The 20,203-nt window shown below is 31.1% G+C and overlaps 1 protein-coding gene across 1 annotated transcript; it reads right to left on the bottom strand.

Moving 5' to 3' along the window:
* Nucleotides 1–1,865: 1,865 nt before the first annotated feature.
* LOC136984851 (protein patched homolog 1-like) lies at nucleotides 1,866–18,996 on the bottom strand. Its single transcript, XM_067281992.1, is given in 27 exon segments — nucleotides 1,866–2,409; nucleotides 2,495–2,599; nucleotides 3,455–3,617; nucleotides 4,072–4,344; nucleotides 4,432–4,531; nucleotides 4,615–4,757; nucleotides 6,103–6,240; nucleotides 7,770–8,222; nucleotides 8,495–8,640; nucleotides 9,011–9,323; nucleotides 9,410–9,600; nucleotides 9,668–9,808; nucleotides 9,811–9,842; nucleotides 9,942–10,186; nucleotides 10,267–10,362; nucleotides 10,446–10,604; nucleotides 10,676–10,816; nucleotides 11,211–11,358; nucleotides 11,471–11,592; nucleotides 11,675–11,767; nucleotides 11,853–11,976; nucleotides 14,140–14,237; nucleotides 14,355–14,424; nucleotides 14,503–14,599; nucleotides 14,602–14,691; nucleotides 17,405–17,597; nucleotides 18,588–18,996. Coding segments are annotated over 26 exon segments (3,981 nt in total). The 5' UTR covers nucleotides 18,714–18,996; the 3' UTR covers nucleotides 1,866–2,409; nucleotides 2,495–2,513.
* Between the last annotated feature and the right edge of the window lie 1,207 nt (nucleotides 18,997–20,203).

The raw sequence follows: 20,203 nt of genomic DNA, 5'->3' as shown, positions 1-20,203 counted from the left end.
CAGACCAAGACGTTTGGTAGACGTTTTGAAAGTCCATCCGGCCCAAAGGATCGGACTAGACTGGGATGTTGGTGAACCGACAGGAATCGGTGTTGAAATATACACTGATGGCTCTAAAGACGGCAGCTTAGTAGGTGCCGCGTTTTGTGTCTATTCCGGTGGGGTACATGTGTACTCTCAGTTGGTCAGATTGAATGAGGAGGCAGTCCGTGTTTCGAGCAGAACTGGTGGCCCTGGCGGGAGCGTCCCAGTGGATCCTATTACATCCGGGTCCAGAGCCTGTCACGGTTTACTCTGACAGCCAATCGTCGCTTCAGGCACTGAGCGACGGGTACCATAGGGACGAGCTGGTACAAGAGATCAGAGGTAGGGTACTGAGGGCGAGGCACGAGCGACACGTTGCCCTGAGGTGGGTCCGAGGCCACATCGGGATCCCGGGTAACGAATGTGCCGACCAACTGGCCAAGGCGGGGGCTTGGGGCCCATTTGTAATGAGGACGGTAAAACCCTCGGCAACATACATAAAAGGTACTCTACTGCAGTGATCAATGAAAAGTTGGCAAGAGAGCTGGACTCTAAATACGGTGGGTAGGTCGACCCACGCCTTCGTGCCTGACGTTGGCCTTACCCCAGTGAGTTGTTGTAGGTTACTTACGCAGATACTGACTGGACACGGGAGGTTTCCCCACTTCACGTCCATTTTTGGACAAGGAGATGGTTGCTGCTCCTGTGGGTGTCCTCACGGTGATGCGAAACACTACATACTTGACTGTCCTCTTACAGAGGATTTCCGCCGAGGGGCTGGCCAAGTCGACTGATCCAAGCCGCCTGAACAAGTACTTCAAATGCTAGCAGCAAGTAAAGGAAACGTAATGAAACTAAAGGAATTGATGGTCAAAGTTACAGATCTATTTGATCTATGAGCTCAGTAGACGCACTGAGCAGGGTGCCTCCTCTTGTAGGGAGGAGTACCCTATTTTAATGCTTGGATGTAATACTTAAGTGCTAAAGACAGAGCAAAATTCTAAATGCGGCATAAGCTGCATAAATACAAAAGTTATGCCAAGTTAGTAAGTTGGGGCTAAGAGGACGGATGGCAGCCCAGGAGATGTCCTCGGCACCCCAACTAAAAACAAAAGAGTCAGTGACTACCTTTGGGTAAGAGACCAAGGCCCATGATTAAGGCATAGTCTCTAGAACCCTGCAGTGCCTTGTGGTGGAGCAGGGGAAAAAGAGTTTCCATGTCATTCTGTATGTTTTGAGGGTTGAGGGGCAGTAGCAGCTCCGAATTTTTTCAGCACGGGTCGCGCGAAAAAATCCGGGAAATTTTAAAAACTAAGAGAGTTTTTCCGGGAGAGTTGGCAATCTTAACTGTACCGTCCATGATAAGGAATTGGAATGCATTGTACCGTCCATGATAATGGAATTGGAATGAATTGTATTTGATTGAAGCCCAAAGACAAGAATATTCGGTCTTTGGGCTTCAATCAAATACAATTCCAATATAATCATTTTTCAAATTATGATTATATTTTAATTTGGTCGTCGATGATTGCGAATTATACACAGTAAGTCAGTTTGTAACAAATGTATATGAAACAAAACATGAGTTAAAATGATTAAATCAGGAGTGTTTATTTAAAAAAGAAAAATATCTTTGTTAATTATCATTTTGTTTGTGTTTTTATGTACATCTATAGTCTAATAACATCCACAGACCACAATTGATTTGTGTTTTGTCCATTTCACGAAATAATTAATATTCTTACTTTTTAAGCCCATTTACAATAAAAACAACAATAAACTTTACAAAAAAAAATGATTCTATATATTTATTTTATATATATTTTATATTTTACATCTTTGGATAAGAAATTTCCAACAAATATCTTACAAAAATAAATAAATATTTATCTATTAAGTAAACAACTCATTTACATTACATACTGGAAAGGTAAAAAAAAAATTTGATTACAACAATTTTTGTACTAGTTAAGAAAATTAACTGTCCACCTGGTCATATTTTATCTATAACAATATCAAAAAGTGTAATTTTGAACACATTTCAACTCCTGAGCTTGCAGAAATAAAAGTTGAAAAATTTTTGAGCAAAAATTAATTTAATTGTTCTCTTTCTTTTGAGCAAAAATTTTGTTGAATGGTTCCTGTTTATTTTGAAAAAGAAGCAAAGACTAGCATCAGGCATGACTTCCAGTTCATTTTGTGTTGTATACTTCTTGTGATGTTAGTTGACTTAGTTTTCAATTAAGCAGAATATATCCAATTAATAAAGATGTATTTCACATTACTTTTCGTTATATATTTGTACAATATTTTACATCATTTACATTCTGTGCAGCATAAGTTAATGTAAAACTTCAATACAATATACCCTGGTATTGACAATTTCTGAAATTAAAATCATATATTTAATTTTTTATAAATAAATTTTAACTTAAGATTGTATGAAAAAGTAAATTAAATAATAACTTACTTGACTTAGAATTTTAAATTTAAATTGAAGTTTCATCACTTTTAGAAGTAGTATTTTCATCTCTCCATCTTGTATGTTTTAAAGTGAGTTGTCTTTCTGTTGAACCTGTTTTAAAAATTTTATAACTATCAAATTTGAATAATTGTATTCACTTTCAATAAAAATTTGTATGAGAGAGATTTATATAAATTGTTACATAATTTAATATATTATTTATATTCTTTGTTAGTACAGTATGGTCTTGTTTTATGTGTAACTTATAAACACAAATTCGTGTTGTCGTGCATGGAAAATCATTAGGTTAACCACTATGATTACCGGTAAATCCGATACTTAAGTTGGCAAACTTTGCTTCTATGGCTTCTGACATTCCGAAAATGGAAAATTACTGAATTTTTTGATAAAATAAAGTGCAACATGGTTCTACACTATGCTGTATTGTCTTCAAGTTGAAGATTAAGCAATTAAGACAACACAATCTAGAATTACTGTGGTGAATATCCTGGTTTAGATGTTTTTGTCTTGTAGTGTACTCCATATGGTATAATAAAATTTTGCTCTGTATATTCAGAAACATTGAACTAAAATGTTATTCATTATAGTAAACATGCAAGTAAGATATTTTAAACATGTTTTTACAGTTTTCTGCTAATTGTAAAGTCTCCCCTAATGTCTAGGCAATTATCTGGGACTACATGGGATAGAGTGCAAATTTATGAGAAATTTTGTCTTTGTGACATCTGCTGACAATCTCTGCATAAAATAAGACTATATTGTATCGATGTTTTCATATTTAACTGCATTTTTGATTAAATTAAATACCAAACAGAACTTTGCCAGATTTAAAATTAATATTCAAATCTGGCCAAGTTAAGATATATTCTAGTCATTAATCAATAATATTTTTAAACTCTCTTTTCTCCAAATTCATCTGAAATGTTATACTAAGAACATACTAACCTGGAAGAGGAGTATGCACTTCTACTTTAACTTTAGCAGTTGCTGTAACTCGAGTTGTTGTTACTGCTGTATTCTTTGAATTACTTGAATTTGTTGTAGATTTACTTTGATTTAATATTGATTCTTGTGGTTCGGCTTCTCTTTTTTCATTAATTGCATTTTCCTGTATTAAAAATGAGAAATTTTAATTTTATTTTACAAAATTAGTTATATTTGCATTTGCTACTTTCCATATTATTACATGGCTAAACATTAGATATATTAATCCCAAAAAGATAGTTTTTACTTCTAAGCACTGCATATACTTCAAGATTTCACTATGACTATAGCAGAAAAATTAAAACATTTAGATGTATTTTAATCAATATAAAAATTGGAAATCAAGCTATTTCTTTCATATTTGTAAATTAAAAATTAATTTAGATTCTTACTACTGTACTATTTTTAAAGATAAGACATTTTATATGATGAATAAGCCACTTATTAGATTCTACAGAATGAAACTATTGTTGTACTTTAATAAATAATTTTAACTTTAATTAAAAGAAAATGTTATTTCTATGTTTATTCAAAAATTTCAATTAATTTCACTAAGATTTTTTAAAAATGAAACTTACATCATCAATATTCTTAGAAGAATTTGAGCATGAATTTGGAGTTACAGACTGATTTGTAATTGTTGTAGTTTCTACAATTACTTCTGGTTCAACTACAATTTCGTGGGATGATTGAAATGAAGGTGGTTCTTCAGTAATTGTTGTTAATGATATTTCTGAATTCATTCCAGGATAACAACGTTTGCTGAAATAGCGCCCTCCTTGGATTCTATGGTGTGGTGGTGGTTCTGGTGATGGAGTAGGAATTCGATCTGAATTATCATGAGGTACAACCTATTTTAAAATAATTTAAAAAATAAGAAAATCAAATGTTTAAATTATTATTACTATTGATAAATATTTTCAAAAAATGATTTTTACCTCTCCTGGAGGTCCAGCAATAGAAAGTATCACAGGTAAGAACATCAAACCACTGAATAACCCAATAACAACTAATGCTAACAGCACATAAAAGAAATACCTGAAATATCAAAACAAATATAAGATCTATAATATATAATGCTTTTATTCTACCTAGTGAATAATTTTATTTTAAAACATTACCTTATTATAAAATCAAATTCTGAAAAAGCAAGCATAATAACTCCCAAAAGTGTAGACATTGCACCATGAACAACGGGTGCAAACATATGTCCTAATGCCATAGCAATCCGTTTATTTCTACTTCCAACACTAGTTAGAAATCCCTAAAAGAAATATGGTTAAATAAATGAGTATATTTAAGAATAAATTAGTGTAATGAAAAGTTATGTATTTAAAATATGTTTTAATGCATATATTAAAACAATCTATGTATACATATACTTATTTATCAATATATGATGATAAAAATTATACAGGGATGATCGTATATTGTTAAATATATTAATCTCTAAATAATGTATTATTCATGATTTAAAAATTACTTATGTTTAGATCAAACATTAGTGGAACAGCATTTAGAAGTAACAATTTTTAAGTTTTAAAATGCCTAAAAACTGATCCTATGCTGCACTTGATTATGGTGATTTTTAGCATTATCATTATTTATTGAATAAAACTAAGTTTATATAAAGAATATAAAATATCATTAAAACATATTTTTATTTAAAAAAAATATTACAGTCAAAGGTTATGTATTTTTAGATTAAATGTGAGTAATAGGCTTGGATGCATTTCCTATTAAACCAATTAGGTCCAAGCCATTAAGAGTTTGGAGGAACAAAAATTCAAAATAATAATAATTTTATGTAGAAATAATCCATAAAGGAATTAATACAAATTACAAGCTTAAATGGGAACAAAATAATACATATCAGATGAGAAATATTAATATATGAATATATTTTGCATTGAACTGAGTTTTTAATAGCAAAGCTCTTTGCACTTTTCATTCTGATACCTGCAATGCAAAATACAGAAATTGCCTGTCATCCAAAAAAGCTATATTAAAATTATTATTTCAGATATGTGCTATTGTATTATCTTCACCACTCGCATTGTAATTGTAGCATAATTTTAGTTTGATTCGACTTGTATAAAAATATTCGATTAAACTTGTAGAACAGAAATTATGTTTTATTGTATAAGTATCTTAAACAATAAATTTGTTTTTCACAATTTCAATGTTAAAAATTCTGTAAAAATATAAGTATTGCAGAATTAAAATTAAAAATAGAATATTCAGTGCAAAAGTGACCATATTAATTTGAAGAGTGACTGCATGTTGTGAGCCTAGGGGCACCATATTTTTAAATATACCACTGGTAATGATTGGATTTAATATTGCTCGTACCACGTTTTGAAATATTTTATCTTCATCATTTAGTGATTTAAAGGTTTAAATTTTACAATATATTATTTAAAAAAAATTGAACATTTCAAGTGTAGATCACCAAATGCTTTAACTTGTTATAGTTGTTTTCAAATATTTTTAATAATTTTTATGAAATGTATAATTTCGAACTAGGCGAACTTTGATTTATCCTAAAATATATATATATTAAAAGTTGTATTATTTTTATTATACATCTATAAACTAGATTAATTTACCATGGTAAAGTGAGTTGTAAATTCCACTCCAATGCCAACAGCTACTATCAGAATTACAGCTGGAATAGCACTTAAGCGAATACCAAGAATCCCCATCAAACCAAACAAATGTATAACCATTAATGCCAAAACAATTACCTATAAAAATAAATTTTAAAAATTAAAATAAACATATTTTGAAAGAAAATTAATATAAATACTTTAATATATTAATGCAAAACCTCTTACACGTAAAATTTTTATGATAAAGATTTTGAAATAAAACATTAGTTTAAATATACAGAATTCTATAATTATGCATCAAGTTGCACAGAATAGTCATTTTGACATAATACAATAATAATTTCATTTTTCATTCTATGGATCACTATTTTACTTTGAAAGACAAATATTCTCTGAAATGATCACACAAAACTACCTTAATTTCTTGCATATAACCCCCAAAGTTTTCTGTAACACCTAGCTGGAACCTGCTTTTAAATTGACTTTAAAACATAGATAACCTAAGGATATAGATAGAAAATTATAGTAGATAGCACATTATATGCTGCCAATGTGAAATATAGAATTACTTAGTTTTCATTCACTCATATTCTCTTCTTCAATTTACTTATTTTCACATACTTTGTAGAAAGTATGCTTTATATATATACAATTTTTTAGATCATTATTATTTAAAGAAATAATAGTAATCCAAAGATATGTTTTTCATTTCAATATGGGCATATTATAATTACTAATTGTTAAGTAGGTTTTTAAACTACTTTACCATTGTTAATGATAATGACTTTTAACAAAAAGATGCATTTGATTTATAAATACATTACAATCTTCCCATTTAAATTAACAGAAACAATATCTTTGCTATATAGATTTAAACACTATAAAGTTTTTGCATTACAAATTACATCTGCAAAGTAGAGAAACTGTCAAGTTAAAGTCCAAGAAATATAATTTGAATACTGAAGAAATGCTTTTAAATCTACAAATTTAAATATTTGCAATATCTGCTTTTATATTATAAAATGGAACATTTATGGATGACATAAATAATTAATGAGAAAGATTATTTTCAGTACATTAATTTAATAATGTAATTTTTTAAAGTGATTGGTTATATTAACGACCTATTTTTTTTATTCCGTTTCTTTTCAATTCTTTGAAATAAATTAACTTGCTATTAAAATTACTCAAAAGAATAAAATACATATCTGACATTGTAAAAGATAACCTTTGAAACAGAAAGTGATGCTTATATCAATACAATATACTGTATTATAAATTCATTTTATATAATATATAAAATGAATTTTAATATGCATACATTTTGTATGAATATTAAAATATCTTGAATTTGAAAATTTAAATGAAAATTTTTATAAAAGGAAGCATTTTTGTCTTATCAAATCATTAAATATTATTTTAATTGATCTACTTGATGTATTTTGTATTTTGAGATTTAAGTTGGATGTATATTGAGTATCATTTGCTTCTTTAGCTTTTCAAGATTAATTATTAATTAATATAATGTAATATATATTACTACTTAATGCTTAAGTAATAATAATTCAATTGAAATTTCAAGTTAAATTTGCTATTTATTTATACCATAAAAATATAAGTAAAAATATTAAAATAAATTATTAGTTTTTAAGATTTGAACTTACCATAATAAATGCAGCCCATGGATTAAGTAATACTAAGCTAACAGCTAGGAAGATAGCAACAAATACACAAAGAAGGGACATGGTAAGATGAAAACGTAAGCCTATGTATTGTTCCCAGTAAGTAAAAGGTATTCCAGTTGGAAAATTTGGAAGTCCATTTTTTTCAAACTTAGTGCAGATAGCTCGAATTGCTTGAATTGTACTCGTAATTACACTAGTTGTTTTCATATTTGTAAGATAGAATGGGAGTTGCGTATAAACTAATGGCTGAGATTTAGGAATCTTCAAATCTACATCTTGAGCTACATGAATCCATTGTCTTGGCTCGGGTTTAAAATTGGCTTGAGATGCCGAATATGCTAGAACGTCATTGGATACCCATGCAGTAAGATAATTATAGAATGCTTTAGGGTTGATAATTCCTTCAGAATCCACCAACCTAACAGTTGTTACCTGCAAATAAAATGTTACTGTCATCTATTTGTGATTGATATTATTAAAACATTGTAATTCATTTTTCATTATTTAAGATAATTATTTTTTCTTTGTCAATCTGAAGTAAAATATTCAAGATCTCTTTGTCAGGCAATGAGAAATAATTTATATTTTAATTACACTCAAAACAAATAATAATAAATAACAAATCTCATTTTCAAAATTTTTTCTTAATATTTTTATAGATATTAAAATAAAATGAATAATTTTCTGAAGTTTATTTAACTTACCAATGATTTATCTATGGGATTATCTACACGTCCAGTTTGTACTAATAATTTATATGCTAAAATTCCTTCATCGGAAGCATTGGGATACCATTTTTCTTGTGTTATACATCCTCTCTTCCAATCTCTATCAAAAACTTTTTGAAGACCTAAACAATAAATTTATTATTTTTTAATAATTTAATTCAAAATTTCAAAAGCAAAGTGCAGAAAATTTTTGAAATCATATTTTTTTAATTAATAAGATAAATAAAACAATAGACAGAGAAGAAAAATATTTAAAAAAACCTAATATAATTGAAAGTGATATAAAATCATAAGAAGTTATTAATATCAAATTAATATATGATGGATTTTGCAATTTATCAAATTATACCAGGTGTTTCAGAACCATTAATTATACATTAGATTAAGTTAGTAAATGTTAATTAAATTACACTGAATTATATTAAATTAAATTACATTACAATTATAATACATTAAATTAGCTAGATTAAATTAAATGATAATTAGAATTACCAGATAACCAGTCTCGGAATATTGCTAGCCAAAAATCAGGAAGACCTCCATCATCATTTTTAATTATTTTGTCTATTCTTGTAAATGCTTCATGGTATTCATATAACAATTTTTGATTGGTTGGATATTCAAAATTTCCTTGAGTTATAGCAAACATATTGAAAAATCCAAAATATTTACTTTGAGCACTTAGAAATTTGTATTCGTTTGTATTTCGTGGTACAATATCAGTTAAATCTAAACCATCATCAACAGATAACATTCCCCAAATACTTGCTATTACTGCAATCAAAAACAGGACTATAGTCAAAACCTATAAAAAAGAGAAATGAGAGAGTGTTATATTTTCATTCTAAATACAGTACATTAAAGAAATATAAATTTTATAAAATTAAATACCTTTGTTGATGTCTTTTGTAAAAATGGTGCATAGATATGAGTTGCAAACCATGCTAAAGACCAAGAATCCTGCTGAGCATGAAAACAAAGATAACTGACGCGTTCTTTTAAAGATTGTTTTAATTTTACAGCAATAAGTTCTTTTGTAGACGTAGAATTTGTTGTTGATAGATTTTCAATTGATGAAGCTACTTTATAGAAAGAATAAATAAATATTTGGTAATAATTTTAAATAAAATAATTTAAAAATTAACTAACCAGAATTTTCTGTCCAGCAAGTGATGGGTTGTTTAGGCATGGGAGGAGCCAGAACAGTTATAGCGTGACTAAGATCAGGTGGAAGCGCATGTGTAACAATTTGATGTATTTGAGTATTATTATAAATTAAATCTTTTTTTGATCAGAAGCTTTTATCGGAGAAATTTGATTGTGTCTAAAAAATAAAAAATTACAAACTAAATATTGTCTGTTCTACTATTAGTATAAAATTGATCTTAAGTTTAGATATTAAACTGCAAAAAAGAAAAATTACCCATTGAAGCAGCAAAAGATGTCTATTTTATTATTCCTTCTTCTTCTCAAATCCAAGCTAACTATTGCTGGAAATATCAATAGCATTGCTGCAACATTGAAAATGACTAGGATGGCAGCTTGCAGTGCAAATGCTCTTAGAGCTGGTATTGGAATGATTGCTGCTGCAAAGAATGCACACATGTTACTAAATGATGTTAATAACACACTGACTCCTGTTTGTTTTAAACACTGTCCAGTTTGTTCCTAATTAACATAATATATTGATTAGTAAAACTAAATATATTTCTTTATTGGCATGAATTAAATAATTTTATGTTACATACTTCTGCTGATACATGAACATTGGCATTCTCTCCATAAGTATGAGCCAGTAAGAACATATCATCAACTCCTAATCCTAATGCGAGGAAAGGAACAATCTGGAATTAAAAATAGTTATACTTGTAGAATAATATTTAAATGTCAAATAAAAATTAATTAATTTATTTATTTAATTTTTTACCTGTGTGGTAGATGCATTAAAAGAGATACCAATAATTGCACAAAAACCCAATCCTGCAGCTACTGTTATAGCTACAAGTAAAACTCCAGCAATACCGATCCCACTCTGCGATTTTACTGCATCTGTCCATCGAAGTAATGAAACACAAGCATATACCAGCTAAAAAAAATAACTAAATTAAATTTTAATTGAACATTTTACGACAAAATTAATATAATAATTTCAATTACCATTAAAATATATCCAAGCGCAAGTCTCGTAACACTAACTTCCGAGAAGTCTTGCATGATATCAGTAAGAGATGTTGATGAGAATGCATTTATATTATGATTTTTTGTATTATTAGCATTCGTAGCTTGTTTTAGCACTGCCTGTTAATTAAAAAAATTGAAATCAAAATTTAAAATTGAACCAATTTTTTAAAAAAATGCTAAAGATTAGTTACAAACTGTAGTTATTTCAAGAAAATTTTTAAATCTTTCTGCACTTTTCAATTACATATGTTCTTTATCATACCTGTATGTTAAACACATTTCTTGAATAGTGAAGAAGGTTTGGCATGCAAAACAGGGAAAATTTGGCAAGGCAGGGCCTAGGAGAGAGACAAGGAAATTTGAAAAGTTAGTTATGTTAAAAGTGATTGCCCAGTTATAAAAGTGGAAAAGATGAATGAGTATAAAATAATTTAAACACTAATAAAATTTTTTAATTTTTATATCTTCAAGATAGTTATTTTTGTATTGTAGTAAATGAATGTAATATTACCTCTGTGAATTTCCTTTGCCATGTTTCTAAAACCATTTTAGCTTTGTCTGGAGTCCAATCTATATTATGTACTTTATAGGTATCTTGCCAGAATTCATACATTTCTTTTTCAGCCATTAGTTGAACCACAGTTTGCAATGCTTCTGCCCTATTAAACAATATTAATAAATCATTTTTAGCACTTCATAATCACCGTATTTTGGATGTTTGTTAATTTTTTTTTAAATTAATACTTCAATAATTCTTTTAAGTAAACTTACTTTATTATGTGACCTGTTCTATTTCTTGTTATGCCACCAACAATAAGATTTTCAGGCCACTGCATATATCTAGTAGCAAAACCATAACAGCCACCTGTTAATTCTCCTCCTATATCTGGTATCTATAAAAATAAAATTATAAAATTATTGATTTGTACATATTTATATAAATGTTAAAGTTAATAAAATCAATCAAATAAGGACCTGTTGAGAATGTTTATTAGGTGATGTTTCTGGGCATTGTTCATCAGTTGGATCCAAACAAGGTTTCTCTTGATATGCTGTTGTTATTCCTGCCTGAAAAATTGTTTTAAATTTAAAAATATCATATATTTAAACTAATAAACTAAATTTATTTATTTTGATATATTAATATACTCACTCTAATCATGAAATCTTCTAGAGTATCAAATGGAAACACAGAAACATATTTTCCAAAATTTTTCATAGCTTCTACAAGTAATTGAGGATTAAGATTTGTCCACTGTACATTTATTCCTAAGCCTCTAAAATATAAAAAAAATTTTCTTGAATTTTGAAATTGATATACAATTATCTAGATCATTTATATTTTGATAATTATAATAATTTTAAGAAGGCAGACCTTCAAATTTAGCCATCAAGTCACTTGATAGATCAGTCATTCTAAAGTATAGAGCGTATTGTCCGTTTACTATCGAAGAAAGTTATATTGAAAAAAAAAATGGGAGGAGGAAAATGAAGATAAAGCAAGTAGAATGTCTCCAGGCAAAGACAGCTTTCAATGATATGGAAATGACTTATTTAAGAAGTTCCGATCTCTAATTTGCGGTGGCAAAGAGTTTTTACGTCGCATTACCATATTAAGTTTATAAACGGGTAGGTTAAATATTATTTTCATTTTTTAAATATGCTAAAACCAGAATAAAGTATTATGCATTCCAGTCCATTTAATAGATATAAGTAATTTAAATAATATATGTGTGACTAAATGCATTGCTTAGTTATAAGTCAAATTCTCTTGGTGGAACTTTTAAGTATAGATGTCAAGCATTTAATTAACTGACAAATAGCATTCTATAAAATATATGAAATTATGTAACTCTATAAAAATTCTTTATTGATGAACAGATACAGAATTTGTTTTTTTCCCCCATGAATTTTTGTTTCAAATTTTAATTTTTTTTTTGAATAAATATGCCTCAAAGCTAGATTTACATGAATTATTTTGCAAGAAAACTTATTAATAATGGCACCTTAACTGGAGCCTTATAAATTTTAAATATTAAAGTCATTTTTCACGAATAGACTATAATGGCAGACCTATTTCAAATAGCTAATTTACTTGATTGCGGTAATGCATAATTATCTCTTCGTGTTTTTAACAGCTGGGATAGTAATGGAGTGAGTACTGGGAGTCGATAATGAATGACAGTCATTAAGAATTAAATTTAACTTCAAAACGGCTTGGTAAGAGGCAAGTTTAATAAAAATAAAAGTGTAATATTTCAATCTAATAGCAAATTTAGAAGAGTGATGAGGAGGTTAATTTTTTTTTTCTTGCGGCAAGTTAGACGTGCAAAAAATGCATTAAATAAATCTGGACGGATATTAAACTTTTACGTTTGTCAGAGAATCACGTAACGATTTCACTTAACGCACCGTTAATTTTACCCTCACTTCGTTTAGATATCGAAGGCATCCATTTTTGAAGAGATATGATTAAACCATCAATTAAAGAGGCAGAGAATGTTTGTTTTAGAGGCCCGGTGATTAGAACTTAACCTGGACCGGGGCTACATGATGTGTCCACACTGTCCCACAGATAAGGGGGCGGGTCCATAGATCGCCAGACCTCCCAGGGCGAGACCCTCCCCGACATGAAAAAGGCCGCTTTGGCCTTGATACACGAATGCCTCCGAGCTACATCGGGATTGCTAATCTTTCCATCCTCTCTCTCTATACAGCACACCCTGACTTTTTCTAACTATGAAATTCTGTATCAAATTATTTCGACGAAATATAAGTTGGTATGCGGTCTTCCGAAGCTTAACTGGTTGATGGCAAAGGGAATTCTAAGATTGTTACCTTAATAGTAGGTCAACACTTTTCACATTGCTTCAGTTGGCCTTTTCTCTTCGGAAACGTGACGTTTGACCAGTCGCGAAGCTTACTATGACTATTATTCCCTCTGGCTTTATCTATTTTCGTTCATCGATTAAGCGAGATAATTTTCTTTCTCCACAGAAATCATTAGAATTGTCTCATAAATTACTTGCGCGACAAGATGACAAGAGTTACTCGATATTTTATCTTCGGAGCTTACTATATTGTTTACAAAATTCACGTTGCAACTAGTTCGAAGGTTCGAATAATTGAAAGGTGATTAGCAAAGTATATAACGTTGCTTTGAAATGCCTTTAGTGGCAAAAAGAAACGAATTGAAAAGAATTTGCAGCTCGAAACTTGATCTTAAAGAATCTAGTTTCCCTGTAGCAATCTCGAATGATATAACATTTACACAAAGTCCCTAATATTCTGGCCTCACGCCGTTAGACATTTGCTACAGTCTTGCCCGGAGCGTTACGGTGTTCCTAATCTGTATTTCTTCACTTAAGAGGTCTAGACCAATTATCAAACTGCACATAAATAAAGTGGCGTATGCTTATGAATGAAAATGTTTTACTCACGGTATTGTAACTGGAAATTCCGGTCCGAGTAGTTTAGCTCCTTCCCAAAAACAGTCGAGGGGTGTAATAATCGCACAAGGAAACAAGTTCTCCAAAATCTAAAAATATTCCACAGATAGCATCAATAATACATAATTAAAACAAAGCAATAAAAATAAAATAATGATTGATATAATCAGATAAATAATTCGATATAAATTGATAAACAAAATTACCGAGTCTATATAATGTGCGTCAAAACTTGGTACACTCGGGGAATAACATAAATCTTTTAATCTCCAGGTCCTTTGAAAAGGATAAATTTTTTTTTTTATTAAATATTCTTTTCATTTTCAAATTGTATTGCTTACTTATTATACTTACACATCAAACATGTCAACCACGACTTGAGTCGCTTCTTTTACCGTCCGAAGATGGGTAAGCAAGGTTTCTTGATTTAAAACATTGACTCCCTGATGACGGGAGTCTGTATTATTATCTGGTTTGTACTACCGAAACCTTGACCTACCGTGTTTCTAATGTAAGCCAATTCTCTCTCTAATCGGCCTCCTTCTGCAAAAAAAAAAAAAAAAATGGATACCATAATATAAATAATCTAAGATCTTAAAAAATCCTAATTTATAATGAAGCAAGTAACTAATTGATGTTATTAATTAATTAATAAAAGTTAATTAAGCAAATAATACAAAATGCTCGGAGACATTTTTAAGCAGGCTTAACTGCAACAGAAATCAGATTTAAATTTATAATGTCATTTATATTGTCATTAAATTTACATTAGCATTGTTATTTTTTAATTGAATTTATATGTTATTTTACAACTTGCCTACAGCTTATCATAAATCTACAAATCTAATTATCATCTAAATCATCACACTTACACGGTGATTGACTTAAAGTTGATAATTTAGATTTTACTGGCTTGCTTTATATAATCAGCTATGTTTATAGCAAAGGAATTATCATTTACTGTAAATATTGCTGAATATGTAGCTAGAGATACAATAACAGATACATTAATTATATATAATCTCTACATTGTAAATCACGTTTTTTTTAAAAAAAAATTAAGTTAAATTTTAAGTTTATTTACTTATATATATTTTTACCTTATCAGCAGAGCCGGATTTAGACTTACTGTGGCCCTAAGCTATGACATATGAAGCCCTTCCTCCTCCTCCAAATAGTAATAAATTTAAAAAGTGTAAGGCCTTGTGATATTTACATTTATATTATAGTAAATCGGCTTAAAGAATTAAATTTCCATAATTATTAAACGAAAATAATTCAGCAGATGTTTTCAAAGATAAAGTTTAGTAACTCGGATGAAAATTAAAAACCAGTAAAATTAGAATAGAAACGGCACTTAAGAAGCATTAATATTTATCAAAGCTACGTAAAAGATTCTAAAAAAAGATGGAAAATTCAGAAACAGCGATCATTTTACTCGAACCCACTAAACAGTGCTACTACGCTTCGCTATTAAAATTTATTATCGCTGAGTGTCGCGTGTCGCCTGTCAACTTGCATCCTTAAAAACTTTCAGGATTCGCTTACAAATAACCTCTCCTTATTACCGGATTTAAGAATGTTTAGCGACAGACAGCACGTGTTATCAATTTACTCATAAAAACCGCAATCACGTGACGCACCATAAATATCCTCGGTTAAAAAGTAAACCAAGCTAAGTATCCGGGCGAATCCTTTCTCCCGCGTACTGTACTTCTACCAATTTACGTCCTAAGAAAAGTAAAGACAGAGCGAATTAGTCGTAGATAGTAGGTAGAGTTGGTGTGACAGATAACGAAGACCACACACGATGGGCATGTCAAGGTCGCGCATTATCCACTAGATCTGTGGACAACGGTCTTATGCAGGGGTGCGCGAGTTTCCCCCCCTCTTGTGGTTAACTTCCTTTCTGTTCGACATTCTGGCGTCGAGTAGTGTGTATCTTCGGAGAACAACAAAATTGAAGGAGAATTCACAGAACATAGAAGTCGTAGTATTAATAAAAGGCTTCAAAATTATATACAGTATATATAAAGTATTATTGTATTTAACCGAATGGCCTTAGTTTTTTTCTGTTAGATTCCCTTTTCTTAAACCCGTCTAAATGCTTTTATTATCGTCTATTTTAGTAGAAAATTAAAGAGTAACTGTGTAAAAGCAAAGAATGTAGCAGATTCCAACGCGGCCGCTTCTGGTGTAGTCAGATGGGGTAGGTCTAATCACGTGACAGTGGGGGAGAGATCCCAGGAAATAGAGATGTCAGACACACCTCCACCATGCCATCGATAGCTCAGGCCACACCTGTGCTTTCTACAGCAGCTGCTAGAGGAAACGAACTGCCCTTTTTTAAATTAGAACCTCTTTCCCCAGTTTTCAGTTTCCTTGACCTTCTTTCACGGTTTCTTCCTTGTTTTTAATGCTTACAAATATAGAAGCCCCAAACTAATTAACACTTTAAAGAAAATTCGGCGATTGATTAATATGTATGTAGGACGTATACGTATAAATCTGAAATTTTTTATAGAAGAAATTGAAAAAAATGCAGAGAATAAAACTGGTCAAAAGATAGCCAGAAGGTAATCCGGATTGACTTCGTTCTTTTCAACATGACCAAAGAAAATTTCCAGATGAGAAGATTTACTGCTTCGCCTCTTATCTCTTCTTGACGCAATATATCCTGCATGTCGCTCCGAAGAAATAAATGGCGAAGAACGATTACCACTCGGAATATATTGCTTCCACATTCCAATTAATTTCGAAACTATCGCCGCTTAAGAGATATGATGCAATTTTACTTTAGGCAGATTCATTCCATTACATCTTTCATTTTATATTGCTCATCTTTAATTGCTTTACATTAAAATTCCTTTTGAAGAAGAACCATTCTTCCGTGGAGTTAATGTTCTTTAAACCGACACCGGAAACAATTAGCGGATGGGACTCTTCCCGTTTGTAACTTTACAAAAACACGATGGAAGATCTGTACTTCATCAACCGTGTGGGTTTTCTAGAATCTCCATTTCGTACGCTTCTTTTAATAGTCCCAAACAAAAGTTCCCCCCCCCTTGTTTCCTTGGATATTACTAGAATTCCTTAATGCACTTAGACGAGATGTCAAACGCTTAAATGGCGAAATAAAAAACACACGACCATTTGTACCGCACCCATATAGAAAATAAGACGTGATAATTTCCTCTAATGGTTCTTTCAAGAACAAAAGGTGTGTATTTGTATTATTAAAGAAACATCGACTTACCTTCTACCCACAATTTCTCGACATTAGACTGCAAAGTGGCAGATTTAAGTCCGACACAAAAAGTAGAAAGCACAAGAAGTCCAACAAAAACTACTTTTCCCGCATTCCTCTGAATGAAGCATCCTAATTGGAATAGATAGCACTGCAACTTTGCCCTCAGCCACAGTGCAGCTCTGTTTCCAGTTGCTTTTCCCTAAAAGAAAAAAAAAGCACATTATTTTTTCATCTGGATATATTTTTATTTAATTCAACCGTATTCATTAGTAATAGGATGAGCGTTGTTAAAATATGTGTATAAATTTCAAAATTTCAGTAAAAAACGTGACAACGTGAAAATGTTGAATTTTTTAAAATTTTATTTACTCTAACTGAATAAGATTTAGTATTAAGTAACGTTAAGGTATACACGCTCCCTTTGCTCCATCAAATATTTGTTTTGGCTCATTACAATTATTGGCAGGAGGAGCACGTTACTGGTTTGAATAGTAATTGAATAGAAGGCATCGATCAAAGAAGGATAAAGAAGTGACAACCTAAAAAAAGAGGAGGAAAAAGGCAAGATTGTCCCATTTGCCGGTTGCAATTCGAAACACGAGCACGAAGAAACTCCAACACACCACCTGCCGTTGAGAAATTTACAGCTAGAGGGCCCACGATGTGTGGCCATTTCCTAGAAGGGATACGCTCGACCGGTAGGCCGTATCCGAGGGAGCATCCGGAAACTGTTAAACACGGCCGAGATCGAAGTGGATTTCAATGATTTAGCTTAACTTCTGGTTTGGTGTGATAAGTACCGGTTTCGTATCCTTCTATTGGAATGATGGACGAAACGGCGTGACCATTTTATAAAGAGATAGGCTTATTACCACCGGAAACCTGTTTGATGAACAAAAGTTTCAAATCACTTCCTGATCTTTAGCGTATCTCATTAAAGGAGAAACCAAAAACCAGTTACATTCCCTTAACTACCTTGCTCGAATTTCTTTACCTTTTTTTTTCCTCCCCTTTTCTTAAAATTCACGGTTAAGTTAACAGAACTTTAACCTCGATTTTACGTTTTTTTTTTCTGTAGAACGGAATTTAATTTAATCTTTTAACTGCGCCTGTGTATATACGTACACAAGCGCAGCCTCTTAACAGTACTTTGAGGATTATATCCTGTTACGAAAGAGAAGGCACTCACCTTATTAATCTGCGCTAAAGCCGTTGCAGCATCCGTCCAACTAGTCCTGGTGACGAGATCCACGTGCAGTCTTTCCTTCTTGATATAAAAAGGAGTAACACCGTTACTGTTACCAGTTGAAATCATTTTAATCCCATAGTAGTACGAGAGCAGAGACACGCTGCCGTATGCAGTATCCTGGGAACATTCATTGTGTGTGTATGTGTATGTTTATGTGCGTATGCGTGTCCGCGTGTGTCTATGTGTGTGTGTGTGTGGGCCACCCACTTTCAGGACCAACTGTAGAAGCGCAGGGGGGACGCATTTGCATTCGGTGCTCCTCCCATCCACGTGATTGATGTCATGTTCCCATTGGACGATTCTCTCACACGTTCCGAAGCCGGCGGGCCGTACATTAGTTGCTAGGCAACGGATCACCGACGTCGTCCGGACCACACACGTTGCCCAGCCACCAAAGAGGAAAAATGGGCCAAAATAATCGCGCGACATTTTTTTTTCCTTTCTAAAGTCCCATAGGAGCCTAGTGGCCCTTTTAAAATCGTTTTAAGACATTTTTCATTGGTGGGACTACCAATGACGTCATTTATTATTATTAATATTATTATTATTATAATTTTTTAAACTAGACATTTTAGTTTTATATTAATTGTTATAATAGTGGAAAGTGAAGCTATAATTATAACGAAGGAATTAAATTAAATTCACTTTTTATTTAATATCGAATCTTTTTAATTAAACATTATATTTTAACACACGAGTTAATTATTTTTTTTTTAAATAATTGTAGAAATTAATTATCAAACGTAATTACTTCTAAATTATGTCATTAATTTTATATCCGCATTCAGAAAATTTCTTATTGATAATTTTTTATTTATTTATCAATAAACATCATTAACACTCTTAAAGCATTGCAAACTTCACATAAATTATTCCTTATTTGCCATTATAGTTTACATCCGATAAATCTTTAATATTTAAGAAAGAGAGAATAGAAATGTTTAACGAAAATCTCTCTCTGTCGCTCGGCCCCTTTATGATAATACATTTTATTTTAGTGGGGTGCAATGAAATTTAATTGCCCTCACACCGGTCTCACGTACGGACATATAAAAGGTGCTTGGTGTACAATATTGTTTATTGGACGTAAGTTATTTTTCGAATTTAAAGCGGGATAAGGGAAACGGATGACATCTTGTGTGGCCCTTTCCCTCATTCCCCGGTAGTTGCTTTTGTTAGAGGGTTTGAGGGTTCCCCTCTCCGCGACATCCACGCCTAGTTGTTGTTTATAGAGTCTCGGGACGGGAGAAACACGATATTTGTCTTTAATAACACGCAGCTGTTCTCCTAATTATATAGGGCCTATAGGTAACAATCGTGTGACTACTCCCAAATAGTGAAGCGTAATTAAAGCCCTCTATTTGGCCTTCCATGTAGCATTCTGACAATTGAAACAGACAACCGACTGTTACTTCTCTTCACATTTAAATATATTGTCTACATTCTTTAAATGGTATTTAAAGGAAAAAAAAATTAAGGGGTTTTCAAACTGATGAAGACTCTTCGACTAACGAATTCCCAAATCTTTTAATTATTTTCTTGCGCTTTTTTTCGTC

Source organism: Centruroides vittatus, unplaced genomic scaffold, assembly GCF_030686945.1.
Source record: "Centruroides vittatus isolate TY-2023 unplaced genomic scaffold, ASM3068694v2 contig_934, whole genome shotgun sequence".
Taxonomy (NCBI): Eukaryota; Metazoa; Arthropoda; class Arachnida; order Scorpiones; family Buthidae; genus Centruroides; species Centruroides vittatus.
This window is presented reverse-complemented; position numbering and strand designations above follow the sequence as displayed.